The 15899-nt window shown below is 40.0% G+C and overlaps 1 protein-coding gene across 1 annotated transcript; it reads right to left on the minus strand.

Annotated features, from left to right (window-relative positions):
- Positions 1–871: 871 nt before the first annotated feature.
- Positions 872–15064, minus strand: DCUN1D5 (defective in cullin neddylation 1 domain containing 5). The gene is made up of 8 exons (XM_071734510.1): positions 14688–15064; positions 11979–12070; positions 9752–9822; positions 9274–9365; positions 3179–3287; positions 2970–3074; positions 1929–2031; positions 872–1192 (listed from the first exon to the last, which is right to left on the minus strand). The coding sequence occupies exons 1-8, from the start codon at positions 14771–14773 to the stop codon at positions 1137–1139; spliced, it is 714 nt and encodes a 237-aa protein (XP_071590611.1). The 5' UTR covers positions 14774–15064; the 3' UTR covers positions 872–1136.
- Between the last annotated feature and the right edge of the window lie 835 nt (positions 15065–15899).

Below are 15899 nucleotides of genomic sequence, written 5' to 3' on the forward strand. Positions count from 1 at the left end.
GACCAAGTGACAAACTTCTACAGTATTTAAAGGTTGCCATGAATACTGAGTGCCTATAAGAGCAATCACAGTAGTTATTGGACTCAATACATGGAATAACAGGGTAAAAATTAACAACCTGTTACATACAGGTCAAAGGTAAGTGATTTCATAGTCTCTTTTTTACTTCCATTTTACAAAAAGCATCCAGGGAGATTAAAAAAAAAGTCATATTGTGAATGCTTCCAGTCTAAAGCATTTAAGAAGCAAGCCTTGAAACCAAGTCTTTCCAGCTTTCCCTTTTAAAATATAAATTGCACTTATTATACCAAGCAATCCAAACTCTACATTGTAGTAAAAATGTGAAGCTGCATTACTGTACCAAAGAGTGTATACGTTCAGTATCTGTAGTACAGGCAAGTAGCCATTCTCTGTATAGAGCCCCATGCTCTACACCTTTCTGCTTTAAAAGGGCTACCATTAAATACCATGCCACTGGGTGGGTACTGAACAAAGAGTGGATAAAAAAAAAAAAAAAAAGGAAACAAACAAACAAAAGACAAAAAAAGAAAATAAAAAAGGAAAAAAGAAAAACAAAAGAAAGAAAAAAAAGAGTTTAAGGCCTTTATCTCCACAAGGAGCTGAAAACTGTGGCACAATCCATGACCAATACTTAGCACTCAAATTAGCACACTCCCACCCAGGGCTCCAAAAAGTCATTCTTTCTGATGTTTATCACACAAGACAATCATACCATCAGCAAGAAACAGTGCCAGTTAAGCATTTTTAAGGTCTTAAAAATTGATAGCAAAGGGCACTTCTGAGAAAGATAATCTTAAAGATTTGGTTTTAAAAATGGACACCACACTCACATTCAAGGGACATTCTTCACTTTTAGGCCTTTGTCACAAATCTGAATCTTTATTGTTCTGAAATAAATGCTATAAACATAAGACTCAAAACAAGAACTCCAACTTTCAGTCTCAGAAGGGTGTGGGTCAATGCCCGTATCACACATAACAAGAAAATTTCCTTAAAAAAGGAAAAAAATTACTGTACAGTCTTTCTTCAGAATGAAAATGCAATCCTTTGTTTTTCTCATTAGTTTTTTTACAAATGGGCACCAAAAAACTTCTGCATTTTCTTTTGAATTCTTGCTATGATGATTGACGAACTTTCTGCCATTCAACAAATTCATCCAGAAGTACAGGCCCTGCAAACAGATGAAACCTGGGAGTTATGTTTGCCAATGTCTTGCAAACAGCTTCTCATAAAATATGAAAGTTAAAACTCCTGGGCTAGTTAACATCCATGTCAACATTATAATCAAATAATTAAGACTCAAAAATTAATGCAATCATTTCAATCCAAGGGTGGGAAAAAGTGCACAAATAACATTACACAGAACTATGGAAAAAAAGTATTCCTGATGTATGACAGGTGACAAGAAAGCATAAAAATCAGGCTGTACTGTAAATCAGCACAACTAATTTTCTTCCTAGAGCTATGAAAACTGAACATAACTAGAACATGGACCAAAATGGGGTGTCAAATGCAATTCAGCCTTAGTATGCTCATAGATCACAGTAAATCTCAGCACCAAAGGCCTGCCAGCAGCTATGCTACTTGATAATTAATTTGATTAAAGCTTATTAAGGTAGAAAATTGTTTATAACTCTATTTGCAAGTCTATAGTTTCATGTAGCAAGCAGATTCACTACATCCTCAACTGAGTATCAGCTGGCTTAAGTACAGCATCATACCACTGACATACTATTAAAATTACTATCTGCAGTTTGAAGAGGGATGGTTATGTCAGTTTTTCTATGCACAGTTGGATAAGAAATATTTTCTACCTTACAGTACTGTTTCTGTTATGGAAAGTATTTTAATGCAAAATGAAAATATTGAAATAATGGTTGAATAAGCAAAATGATACAAATACTTACATGCACCATCTTCATCATAGTTGCTAAGATCTGCATGGACAGTTCTGCTGAACTCTAGCACATTGTACCACTGATCCTTGTTCATAACTCTATACTTCGATTGCTAGGGAGAATAATTTCAGAACATTAAATGTCAAGTGATATTTTGTAATGCTGCATCTCATTTACCATTTCATAAAATCATCATAGAACCACAGAATGGTTTGGTTTGGAAACGACCTTGAAGATCATCTAGTCCCATCCTCCCTGTCTGGGCAGGGACACCTCCCACTAGACCAGGCTGCTCCAAGCCCCATTTCTCTTCAGTCAGTTCCCAACAGTTAAATGGGTAACAATGTCTACTATTTCCTTGTTTTCCATTTTTAGAAATACTGCACATGAACATATTTCATAATTCTGAAACTATGTAAAATGTTTGGGTTTTTTTTTAAAGATTGAAGTCAAAATACCAGAGAACCAGGAAGTCACAGCTCTTCAGCTTCCTCTTGAAAAATTTTTGTCTTGCCCCAAAGTAAAGCATACCTAGCTCAGATATATTTCCAAAATAAATTATTACAAAAATCTTCTTTTCTCCAGGTTACAAGACAGTATAATCATAGGGACATCTATTTGCAGTATTAGTACTGAACTGAAGCCATGAAATAGTCTCAAGCATAGCATGCTCCATAGCCTACATAAATCCACTTTACTAAGACATTTGCAGCTGAGCTGAGCAAAATCTTCCAGAAACAGACAGAACTCAAGGTACCTAAACAATATCTACACAAAGCAAACCTGAAAATCAGCAGAGATACAGCTAAAGATACCACTGGGGCTCTATCACGTAATTTAAAAAATAACATTATATAGTCTAATTAAATGGAATTTGCCTTTGATAAAGAGAACAGGGTGCACAGGGGGAGAGAAAAGGATCTGTGATGCATATAAGAGCATGACTATTTCTCATAAGCACATTGAGCAATACACAAACCCTGAAATCTTTTCACAGAACACCCCTAACAACTACTATGCCATCATTCAGAAAGTCAAGGAAAGATGTACCTCCAGGTATTGATAAAATACTGAAAACAGTGGCCAAGTTCTTCCAAGCAGAAGAGCTAACATGGATTTTGCAGTATCAATATCAAGACTTCGCTGGTCTTTATCCTAAGGTATAAATAAAGAATAAAAAAGAATGCACAAAGCCCACTCAAGTACAAGCTCACTGAATGATTAAAATAAGAACTTATTTAACATTCCATTCATCTTACCCTTGCAAAATCAAAGGCATATCTGTAGATATTCTTAAAGGATGAAATGTCGTTCAATTGTGACCGCAAGAAGTCAAACTTACTCTGTAATTTTTCTGTACAGTCACACCTTAAAATAAAGAAAACCAAATGATATTAGAAGTTAAAAACAAAAGCTTTGGGCAATGAAAAATGCCAGCAAACATAAAAAGTAAAAATTACAAAAGCACAATCCTCAGATGTACAGGACTAATGTTACACAAGTGAATTGAAAACAACATGCTCAACATTTGCAGTTTATTGAAATGATGAATGCCTGGCTTCTGTAAGCAAGTTTTTAAATATGTATCAGCAACATAATATGAAGTGTCTGATTCACTTCTCAAATAGTCCCTTTATGCCATACTGTGCAATTTATATTTATTCCCAGCACTATCTTTCAATAAAAATTTGGAAAAACAGTATTCTGTGTGCACTAAGGTGGTAAAATACAGCTGTAAATAAAGGCTTTATGCTATACCTTCTTGGAAAAAAAAAAAAAAGCAGACCCTAAACACATAGTTTAAGACCACATATCTACAAGCAGCAGGACTGAGCAGGCCCATTGCAAAACATTCTAGTCTGCTTGTGTTTTAAGTGATAACTGCCAGCTCTGATAAACCTATCACCTGGATTAGTCAGTGGTTATTCAACTGGAAACTGACAGGTTGCATGAGAACAGGTCTGCAATTTTTTCACAGAAAAAACAATCTCCATGTATTCTACTTAGCAAGGACTGTTTCCAAATGAAAAAATAGGTTAGGTTCACCAACAGTGGCAGAGAAGAATGTAATTTATGCATGCTAATCTTCCAGGAAAGACTCAGTCAAAAAAAGAAAAAAGAATCATTGTCATACTAGATTCCATTTCATTCTTATAAAATAATAACAGTCACAATTAAAAAAAAAAAAAAAAAAAAGCAATCTTGCCCCGTGTCCTTCTGTAACAGAAGCAATAATTTCAGAAATGCAAGTGTACATAAATCCTTCCTTTGGTCATATGCCCCCCCTCCAGCAGCCTGCTGCTCAGAGAATACATCTGACTCTTTAACAGCTCCTTATGGACTTGTTACAGCAGCACATAGCGAGGGCCCTTTTGGAGTGCTGCAGCAGCTTGCTGAGATGCTGCACTGTGATGCTGAACTCTGCCCACAGGCACTACCTGGCACTACTTCCTCAGCTCTGCCAGCCTGTGTGTGCACATCTGCCCCTCCCAGGGCATCAGAGACAAGAGAAACACAGCAACTGCAGCTGATGGAGCCTTTTGTTATTTCTTGTCTCTAGCAGCATCTTCAGAAAGCAGCACTGAGTCTCAGTCAAGATCAGTGCTAAATAAATAAATTAGCTAATTAAGCTGCACGTTCAGGTAACAAACTAAAAATATTTTGCAATAAACTATGCATTAACTTGAAAGTAATCTTGTTAAAATGCTTTGGTAATTTAAATAAAGATAAAATTAGGCGGTCTGTGTTTAGCTGTCTAATTGGCCAATGTATTCTATTGTTTAACCTTTAAAGCTGTGCTATACTACAAAGGCATCTCATTTTATATTAATATATCTTTTTATATTTGAGCTTTCATATTGCAAAAATACTGTGATCTACGTTTTTTAGAACTACCTATTTAACACCTAAATGCTCATGTTGTTAGTGTACTACTTACAGTGGATTTGCCACACATTTTGTTAAATATAATTTGACTGAAATTATTTACCATACCATGGATAACAAAAAAAATTCAGAATTATTAAACATCTTAAAAACTATTTTTTAAAAATTGTTCGAATAATCATAAATATAAGTGCAAAAAAGAATTTTTGTTGTCCACTGTACTATTTGCTACATGTACTTCAATGCAGAAAGTGATTCCCTTGAAGAAGTTCTTATGAAAATGTGCCATTATTAATCAGAGACTCCTGAGCTACTATCAACCTATTTAAATACAAAAAGTCAAACAGATCACAGTTTAACAGACAGGCACCACACTCTGAAACCTGATGCAGGGACAATCTCTGTTGAAGCCATCTAAGCCATTTACATTCACAAGTGAGGTAAGGAGATGTCAATCACCTCTTCTATGGAGATAGAGCTGCTTGTGCAGCTGCACCATAAACAAGATGACTTAAGTCACCCATATTTAGAATAATCTTCCTTTAATCAGAATGAAAGTCTAATTAGCACAAGTGAATTAGCACTAAACTACCATACAGAGACTAGAAAAAGATTTGGTTTCTTGAACTCCATTTACTTAAAGATAGCATAAAATACAGTTACCTCGAGATCAACAAAACTAGACAATAGCTTCCCACATTCTCTTCATATCCCTACAAAACATTTGTATCAAAACACAGCAGTTTTGATTTCCATTGAAGTAAAGAGTTCATTTGAAGCATAGCTAGCATGGACAGAGTGACTCCTACTCAGATATTCCAGTGTTTCCTATCACATTATTATTCAGAAGAAAAATTACTAAGATGTATACAAACATTAAACCAAAATCATTTGATAGTATATAAAGTAGTTTGAAGGTGTTTTAATCTACGGAGTTCCCCTGCCATTAACCAGCCCTCCAGATGGACAAATAGAAATTATATCCATCTAGCCCATCTATGCTCTTCAAGCATCAATCTTCAAAAGTTTAGGTTCCGTGTTACAATTGGAGCATACAAAGGTCCAAGGACATAATGGCTTAAGAGAGAAAAGTGATATCTTTTCTGTGCCCAGACAATGCTGCAGTCTCACCGTGTCAATTGATTAAGAGGTCTGGAGACCAGAAATTGTTTAGATTCCAGTGTTCAATGAATGCTATACTGGAATAAAAGAAGTAATAATATTTACACTTGGCTTTGCCTTAGCCTCACAAACATTAACAGAAAGGCAGTCAATAACAAGCGAAATACCCAGTAGAAGAGCAGCTGATATTATGCTATCATTAAAAGTAACCCAAATAGGTCCTTTTCACTAGTAATTCCACAAACACCAAGAACTTACAAACGTGACTTCCCTGCCTCTCTCTCTCTCTCTCTCTCTCTCCCCCCCCCCCCGTGGCTTCTCTTGTGCCTAAAAATGTGAGACCATAACCCCATGTTTCCTTTACTTGCAATCTAATTTGGCTCTCTTCCCTTTACCTGGCTACTAATTTTCAAAAGCTCAACTTAAATGTAGAATTTGGCTCCAATTCTAAGATTAAAAAAATATAGCCAGAAGGAAGTATTTAGACAATCCAGCTGCTTATGCCTCATTTCCTTACATGAGAAATTATTTGTATTAACCTAGTTTCAACAATGACTTCTACGAAGTTTGATAGAATGACAAATTGTAATCCTTTTTCTTTCAACTTCATTCCGTATCTAGATTTTTTCTTCTTTGTAGGTCTGTAAAGCCTAACACTGGCAAACACAGGAGTATCATTCTCCTTTAACATGGATATACAAAGTCAATTGCTCAAAAGTTATTCACCCATTGCTGGATTAAAGCAAACACAGATAAACAGTCACTTCCTGAGTACTATTAATTTCATCCTAAGGAGGTGTTTAAAATAGGTGAAATAAGATTGCCCAGGAGAGGTACTTGTTTCTCTCTGCTATGAAAAGAGCTTCAAGTGTTTAATTTAGATTCAGGCACACAGCTTTCATATATGTGCACACAAATACATACAGGGCATGTATATTGGCCATAATAGCCCCATGCAGTGCTACAGACTTGGGGGGGAAGAGTAGCTGCAGAGTGGCTCGGCAGAGAGGGAGCTGGGAGTACTGGTTGACAACTGGTTGAACATGAGCCAGGAGTTTCTTCAGGTGGCCCAGAAGGCCAATGGCATCCTGGCTTGTATTAGGAATAGTGTGGCCAGCAGCACCAGGGATATACTTCTCCCCTTGTACTCAGCACTGGTGAGACCTCACCTTGAGTACTGTGTACTCAACTGTGTACAGTTCTGGGTTCCTCACCTCAAGGACACTGAGGTGCTGGAGCACATCCAGAGGAGGGCAAGGAAGCTGATGAAGGGAGTAGGGGGAAAGTCCTATGAGGAGAGGCTGGGGTTGTTTAGTCTGGAGGAGGACTCAGGGGGAACCTTATCACTCTACAACTGCCTGAAGGGAGGCTGTAGTCAAGTGGGGGTCAGGTAGGGGTTTTCTCCCAGGCAACCAGTGACAGGAGGAGAGGGCATGGCCTGAAGCCAGAAGAGGTTTAGGTTGGATATCAGAAAGCACTTCCTTACAGAGAAGGCGATCGGGCATTGGAATGGACTGCTCAGGGAAGTGGTGGAGTCACCATCCCTGGAGGTGTTTAAGGAAAGGCTGAATGTGGCACTTAGTGCCATGGTCTAGCTGATGTGGTAGTGGTAGGTCATGGGCTGGGCTTGATCTCAGAGGTCTTTTCCAGCCTCAATAATTCTGTGATTTGTGATTTTGATTCTTTAATATCTCTGATTTAGTATATACTCTCAGCTTTTAATGAATTTTAATGTCATTCCTTAAAGCAAAAGCTGTACAAGAATGAAATAATACTCTATTGCTTTAAGAGTATAAAATCCTTTCCCCTCAAAACTGCCAAACCTTTCAAGTGAAACTAGGTTGCCCCACTCCAGTTGAATCATAGGATGGCCAGGGTTGAATCATACTATGATCATCCCTGCCCAGTAAGCACAAATGACAGAGATTTAACAGATTTATATTCTCTTTTTAAGCCAACAAATCTTTAATTCCTTTACATGAGTGTCAGTGCTTCACCCAGCTGCTTAGTCTATAGCCTATCAGAGCCCACCCCGGGGGAAGCAAAACATACAGGTTAACTGATTAGGCCTAGGCAAGTGCTCTGATGACAAGAATGTTTTCATATAAACACACAGCAATACCACATTTTCTGTCTTACACAAATTTAGCCTACAGCATGACCAGCTCTGCTCTTAAAAGAACCAGAAGATTTCTAATCACAGCAGTTTATTAGAAACAAAATACAATACTGGCTCTGAGGAGGTGCCTAATTTCATTCATCTTTGTGCTGGCATCCTGCCAGATTGGCTAACTCTCGAGAAGCTTCCATTTGAGCATAAAAATTAAATACTTGAGAGAAGTGATGAAATTATACCCTTTCACTACATCTAAAAATTTACGCAGCCAAAATTTCCTGTATGTTGTCTTGAACTTCAGGCAATTTAAACATTCCAGCTGTTACTAAATTTATGGGCTGCTGATGGTCACAAAATAACCAGCATGTCTATTTGGAAGCCTGACCCCAAATCAAATGAGATTTGCACAAGAGTCTTGCCAGTCACTTACTCAATAAACTCAAATAACCAGAGGGGATGTGCCCAATACAGTTTCCCAAACCAGTTCACAAAGATTGTGCCACCTCTAAGGGTCAAATCAGTCCCCCTTTCTCATGATGCTGTAAGCTGTCAGATTTTAATACTGAATGAAGTGTCATAAAAAGTCACCCTTAAAACATTCACGTCCCATAAGTAGCTTCATGAAGAACTAACAAAAAGCACCAATGGAATGAATCCTCACAAAAAGCTGACAGTTTCATACAAAAAGTTGATTAGTTTCATGACAGAAACAACTTCTTTAAGCAGAGCATCTCACCAAAAGTTCTTGCAACCAGGAGTGAAGTTTATTTACATATTGCATAAAGTTTTATTTAACTTTATCATTAAGCATGGCTTCTGACCTGCATCTAATAAGCAACACTAATAACCAAAATTATTACTAACGCAGTCCTCACCTATAAGGCCCAGAAATCAGTGAAAACTTTCTAGAACACTAGTGCCAAGATGCAGTTATGGGTATCTCCAGATCTACTTACTTATATCTGCTCACTGGAATGATATTTTAACACACTTTTTGTAAGAAAAAGAAGTCACTATAATCTGACTTTAGGGTTACACAAAACTTCATAATTTGAGTGAACTCATTACTTCAGCTTAATGAGGAATAGTATCTACTTCCAGTTGTTGACTGAGAGTAGACCTAAAAGCAAGAGTTTCTGCCAATGCACAAGAAACTGATAGCAAGAACAATTAAGCTATTGGTACACACAAACATCAAACATTCTATTACATATGCAGAAACACTCTTACTGTAATGAGGTCATTCCTTTTAACCATTCTTCCTTGGTAAAAAATCCCATGCTTTCAGCCTCTAGCTTCCAGGCTAAAACTAACATAATTATCTAGAAGAAAAAAAAAAAAAAAAAAAAAAAAAGGAAGAAGGGAAGAAAAAGTCAGTATGTAATAAATGGTTGATTTGTAGATGTTCAAGAAAACTAAGCATTCAAACATTCTTGCAATTGCTGATCACGGTTGCTCTTAATAAGTTCCCATTAATAATTCATCTGTGTGCATGCTGAATTAATTTTAATTTCTGAAAACAAAACATTACTATAATAAAACAAAAACCCTCACAAAACAGCCATGAATAATTGATATATTCAACTGAAGTATGTTAAAGAAGCTCCTAAAACCAGGAAGATAAACACCTTTCTACTTACTGAAGTTTAGAGTTTTTCAGCACTTAACCTTATCCAGTACCCCTTTTAAAATTGTACAAGAAACTTACATTTTCAGGCTCAACACCAATGTCTTCACAAAACTTTTCCATTCCTTCAGGCCCCACAACTTCATCTGGACCTTCAAAATCAAAACAAAACCAGAGTGAAATCTAAGTACCACTCACTGCTCATAAGGGTCACACACAATAATTAGATCATATTGTACACAAGCTGTCATTAAAAACACTGAATTATACCATAAAGCAGTTTCCATGTTAGTAGTTTTAACGTTAGAACCACTCTATCAGCTGCCATGTGGAGCTGTGTATTACATATGAAGTGACACTGTGAACTAAAAGCAAAACTAAACCAGAACTTTTATGTTCTGCACTGTCTCCCTAGAACAGCAAAGAGATATTTCAGTTTGTGTATGAGCTTTCAAAAGACTCCACTGAGTTTCCCATTGCCATAGCTCAGCTCTAATAATTATGACAGTCAAATGTTTTAAGATAAGTTGGGTTCTGCTACTCTGTGCTCAATATACTCTATGAATAAAGTTCCTCAAAGAGTAATTTTATCAACAGTAATAAAAAAACCCAACATTCTATCTGAGCTGTTATTACAGATATTACTCTTTCAATGATAACATTATGGGTTTGCACTAACTCAGTAGAGGCTGAATCTTCAAATAGCGTAACGTGTTAAAAACAATGCAAGTTTAAATTATTCAGAGAAACAAATGTTGCGGGAGCGGCAAAGAAAATGCGTGCAACCAATATGGTTGATAAACGAACTTCTGGTTTATTGCGCGGCAACTTTCACTTATATAGTGCTTCCGTGACCACACCCCAGCCACCAACATAACTTTTTATTGGACACCCGGTGTGTTTACCTGTAGCACAGCGAATCCCTGGTGCAGGTAGCACCGGAGTATGGGCCGATCTAATTGGCCTCCCAAACATGGGGTTGGGCATAGCAAAGGGGTCGTACCTCCTATCTCTTCGAGAATATTCAGGAATATTCTCCAACATTCTCCAAACCTCTCTAACATTCCACAACAAAATACAAGAATCTGCTTGTAATTACAAATATCAACTTGAATCAGTGGTTTTGATCCAGAAATCATATGTACAATTCATGTATTTGTGTGCATATGATTTTCTCTTTAATGGAAACACTGAATGTCCTGTGGTGTGTAATTTTACTAGATTACTTTTTTTTTATGCTAGGAATGCAGCATATTTTGATTACTGATTAACCAACAAATTATAACCTCCTACACTCAGCTCTTGACTCAAGAGCAATAACAAAATTTACAGGTCTACAAAAAATTAGAAGTATGTGCAGGCACAAATATATGAAGAAAATCAACTGAAGATTATTATTTCTCTCAGAAAACACCCCTTACTACAAAGCAATATCCCTCAAACCTAAATTAGCAAACAGACTGCTAGAACCAGGAGTAGTTCATTACTACAGACAGACTGCAAGGAAAATATTAGTTCTAATAAATACAGTCAAACCAACTGCTGGCAGATAATTAGTCAGCTCATTTCATACTGAAAACTGGCCATAATGAGTCTGAATCACCATCTAGTTATGGTGGGCTTCAAGTAGGGACTAGACAAGAGAAAATTATCAGTTTGCAGATGCTGAATTTCTAACCATGTCATTGGTAAATGATTAGCAATTATGGTCTAATATAGTCTGAAAAAATATGCAGCATGTTCACCGAAAAACTGTTGCTTGGATGGCAATTTTAATTTGTTTGGAAGATGCTACTAACACTTTTGAATGAAAAAATTTTAGAATAAAAAAAAAGTTAGGACGTATGTAGGAAAAACAGTACTAGCATCTATTATTTTATTTTGTAAAATAGAAAAACAATAGACTTAAATCACAAATTGTCTTATTATCCCTCCCCTTTGATAAATGAGATCTAGTTAGATAAGTAAACTTCAATATAAATTATCTCTGTGTTCTGACTTCTACTTGCCCATTTCAAGTCAAGAAGTAGAATTGTTCAGTATATGCTGATTTAACACTGTACTGTCCAACACCAGTTATTTCATTTTTAAGAATGCCATGGTAAGTTATAAAACATAAAAGTCAAAAAGTACAAATACTGAGTGAAAAGGCAATAGTAAAACTGATACTGTATAATTTATGTACATTTTACAAGGAAGCAAATATGAACACACTTTTTTATGTCTACATCAGCATGAAAAAAGCAAAATGCTAACAGTATTTGATGTATTGTTTAAAATAGCTTAATATAAATCCACTGTATATTACCTGCATATTCATAAAACCAAGCCAGGCACTTTTTGCTTGAAAAATGTTCCTCTCCACTTATAACTTTACCCGAGGCTTGTGATCTGCAATAGCTTATAAAAACACAAGGATGATAAGTGTTATTTGAATAAGAGAAATAAAAAAAAAAGATGTAAAATTCCAAAATGTTTATTATTAGTTCAAGCTACTTAAACGGTTTCACAAATTCAATGTACATCAACAATGAACCTGAACGTGTTAAAGGGCAAGTGCCTGTAATCCTATTTCAACACTTCTTATAACACAAAATTACCTAGAAATACAACCCTCTCATAGCCCAATTTATTACAACTATTACTTTTTCTGAAATACATGTAGTTATTAAACCAAAAACCCCCCACACAGATGGTCGAAGTATCACTAGTCGGTAACTCAAAAGCCTTATTATCTACTTATGTTTATATATATAGGCATTTAAAATTATGTCTTTAATAAGAGGCATGATCTTCAAGAGTGCTGAACATGCACAGATCTCATTTAGGTCAGCAGGAGTTGCAGAGTGTGACATATTCAAAAGTCAGGCTATTTATAGTTAAGCATCCAAATCTGAGACAAAAACTAGGTCAATTTGTTTACATTGAGCATGTAACTAAATATCTGTAAATCCTACAGACATTTGGTACACATAACAGAATTCTAATATATAACCTATGGTAAGGATGAAACTGCTCAGCATACACAGCTGCCCTCCCACATGGTCTTCATTATGTGAAACACAACCCAATTTGCATAGGAAGTAAATTTTCCTTATTTATCATTCTTTAAAAGAATTTATAGAATAACTGATTTCTTCCAGTGGAAACACTGACCACATGAAAGTCAGTAAGGAGTTGCAGCAGCTTCTCAAGGCACAGTTCTTTCAAATACAAGTTACAAAGTTTCAGAACAAGCAAAGATTATTTCTAAAAATGAGGTGAAAGTTAATGGTATGAGAGGATTCAAAATTATGCAGCTCCTACACTGCAATTTTGAAATTAGAATGTCAAGCAGGAAGAGAATTCTGAGAGGAGGTGAACGCCTTGATTTCCCATGTGTTGCTTGAAGCTTCCCTGGAAAAGGAAGCAAGCTCTCCAAGGTGAAGCCTTATGTGCCTAAAGCTAAAGATGTACTACAGACAATCACCCATTAAACTGCAATTAAGAACAAGTCACCATAAAAAAAACACAGTATGTTATCACTTGTTGGTTTTATCCCATTTAACATCTATCCATTTGCAAACACTGGCTTTATTAAAGAACATTATCCATATGTTGCTATATATGAATAGTGCATTAAAAATGCTCATGTAGCTCTCATTTTGTGATCAGCTGGTATGAACTCTCATTTACATTGTAGCTTTTGCCCAACGAGTATGACTAGCTTCCTGCAGACCCTCAAGGAGCTTCCAAAAGATTTTTTTTATGAAGAAATAAAGATCATAGTTTTGGTCAGCAGTGTTCAAGAAAGATGAACTGAAACTGGAACGGAGCTATTATGAGCTAAGAGCTATTATGAGCAAAGAAACCGAAAACTGCTACTAGAAACTTAAAAAATTTAGCTTAATTTGACAAAACCATGTATGAGAAGAGACAAGTGCTTACTACAAATACACTATAAAGGTAGAACCTGGAGCAAGGAGCATTATATAAAGGGTAACACAGGCCTAAGGACAGTTAATAACTGGTTATGAATAAACTTAGACTGCAACTACAAGATTATTATTGACCACAGAAAGTGAGCTCTAGAACAGTTATCCAAAATGAAGAGTCCTAACAAAATAAAAGCCTGGGTACATCTAAGCTCAAATTTGGTGAACCTATGAGAGAGGCCACATGCCACAGTTTCTTGCAATACCATTCCCACAGCACTGATTTTGTAATTCCTTTGTATTCTTATGTCCTCAGGATGTTTATTGTGACTACTGGTTTACTAACATACTTAACTTCTAAAAGATGAAGAAGGTCTGTAGTTACTTTCAGAAGACACACTGGAAGCTCCTCCTACAGCTTCCTAATAGCTTATCATTGTAATGGCAATTTTCAGATCCCACTGGGTAAGTGTGGTGTTATTATTTATTTTTTATACATTAGCTAATGAATAGGATGCTTCAGACTCCTGTTTATTAGAAAAACCTTTCCCGATTCTGGGGTCGTGCCGACCTCCCCTTCCGTTTCACCAAAATATATAAACATACATATAAAAAGATAAAAAAATTTAACGCAGACAGAGGGAGTGTCGGCAGCCTTAAAATGAGGAAAGCTGTGCCTGCCCCAAGAGGAAGGTTGGAACGAATATGGAGACGAATGCTACAGTTTGGTACAGAGAAAGGCAAACCGGGCAGGGAATGGCAGCGGTTCCCTCCTGCCTCTCCCTCAAACGCCCCGCACCGGGCCGTGCCAAGCGGCCACACACCTGCCCCCACCCCCCCAACACGCCCCAGGCACTGCGCGGGGCCTCACCCTGCCCACCGGCCCCGGGCCAAGCCCCGGGCACCCCGTCCGCCGCACAAAGGGCTGCGGCAGCCCCGGGACACGCGGTGCGGAGCGGAGCCGCCGCAGGGCCAGGGCCGCCGGTCCCCACGCCCCCGCCTACAGCGGAGCGGCCCAGCCCGCGGGCGCCCGCCCGGGACGTGACAGTCTCGGCCAGAGCCGCCACCGCGGGCCCGGCCCGGCCGCCGCTGCGAGACGCTACCTGCCGAGTTTGCATTTCTTCAGGCCGGTGTCGTCCGCCGCGGCAGCCGCCGACCCCGAGGACTTCCTCTTCTTCTTCACCGGCATCGTCTCGCCTCGGGGCGGGGGCCGCCCCGCTGCCGGGGCCCGCAGGCGAGGCCCCCCCACCCCCCGGGCTCACCGGTCGTCGCCGCCCCCGAGGCTGGTGGTGAGGAGAGGAGCCCCGTCCCGCCCTGCTCCTCCCCGCCCCCGCCGGGCCCTGCAGCCCCCCCCTCTCGCCGCACGGGCAGGCCCCGCCGCCGCCGCCGCACCGGTTTGGGAAGCGGGCGTCGCGCCCGGGGCGGGAGCGGGGGACCGGGCGGTAACGGCTGCTCAGGGAACGGCGAGCGACCCGGACACAGACCCGGCGGAGCAGGAAGTGACGGCATCCCGGGGCGGGGCCGCCGCCGGGGACACGCCCCCCAGCGGGCGGAGCCAAGCACGCGCCCTTCCCCGCCGCGAGGCCCCTCCCACGCGCACCGCCACGCGGGTGGGGCCGGCGCGGGGCTGAGCGCGTGCCCGGGGCAAGAGGGGAGCTGCGGGGCGGCTCTCGGGGCTGTGCGGGGCGGTGGGGCGGGGGGCAGCGCGGGCACGAAGAACAGGGAGCGTGTTCGCAGTACAGTACAAGGAAGAACCGTGAACCCTTCGTTGCGTGTGCCCTCGGGGGCGGTGCTGGGGGAGGGACCCAGGCTGGGCCGGCCACCTGTGGGGGGTGGCAGTGGGTGGGCGAGTTCGGAGGTGCTGGAGAACGTGAGATCCTCTTGGTTTGGAAAAGCGGCTGAGGGATCGCCTGGAGCTGGGCAGAGAGCGCATAACCTGACCCCGCGCTGCCAAGCACGGCTGCTGGGGGCGGATCTGCAGCCCGCAGCACCCGCCGGGCTCCCGTTGTGAAACGCAAACGCCATCGCAATTTATCGCGGTTCAGATTTATTCTACAGTATGAAGTTGTTATCGCTCATGGCTCCTCGCCAGCCTCCAACCTGGAAGCTCAATCCAGCTCCAGGAGCCCGTACGGCCGGGCGAGGGTCCCTGAAGCGGGAGGAGCCCGGGGGCTGTGGGGTGGCTCCCAGTGGCCATTCCTCTGCAGATCCCTCCTGCTGGCCCAGGGCTGGGTGCTCTAAGCGCTCGTCCACAGCCTCCTCTGGGCCGGGCCCGCAGCCGCTCCATAGTTGGTGGTTCCGCAGCACCGCCAAGC

The sequence above is a fragment of the Heliangelus exortis genome, chromosome 1 (genome assembly GCF_036169615.1).
Source record: "Heliangelus exortis chromosome 1, bHelExo1.hap1, whole genome shotgun sequence".
Classification (NCBI taxonomy): domain Eukaryota; kingdom Metazoa; phylum Chordata; class Aves; order Apodiformes; family Trochilidae; genus Heliangelus; species Heliangelus exortis.

Coding starts and splice junctions, on each gene's coding strand:
- DCUN1D5 (XM_071734510.1), bottom strand. CDS start 14,773: ATGCCGGTGAAGAAGAAGAGGAAGTCCTCGGGGTCGGCGGCTGCCGCG. Junction 9,823..11,978: donor TTGGTTTTATGAATATGCAG/GTAATATACAGT, acceptor TTGATTTTGAAG/GTCCAGATGAAGTTGTGGGG. Junction 2,032..2,969: donor TATTTTATCAATACCTGGAG/GTACATCTTTCC, acceptor TATTCTCCCTAG/CAATCGAAGTATAGAGTTAT.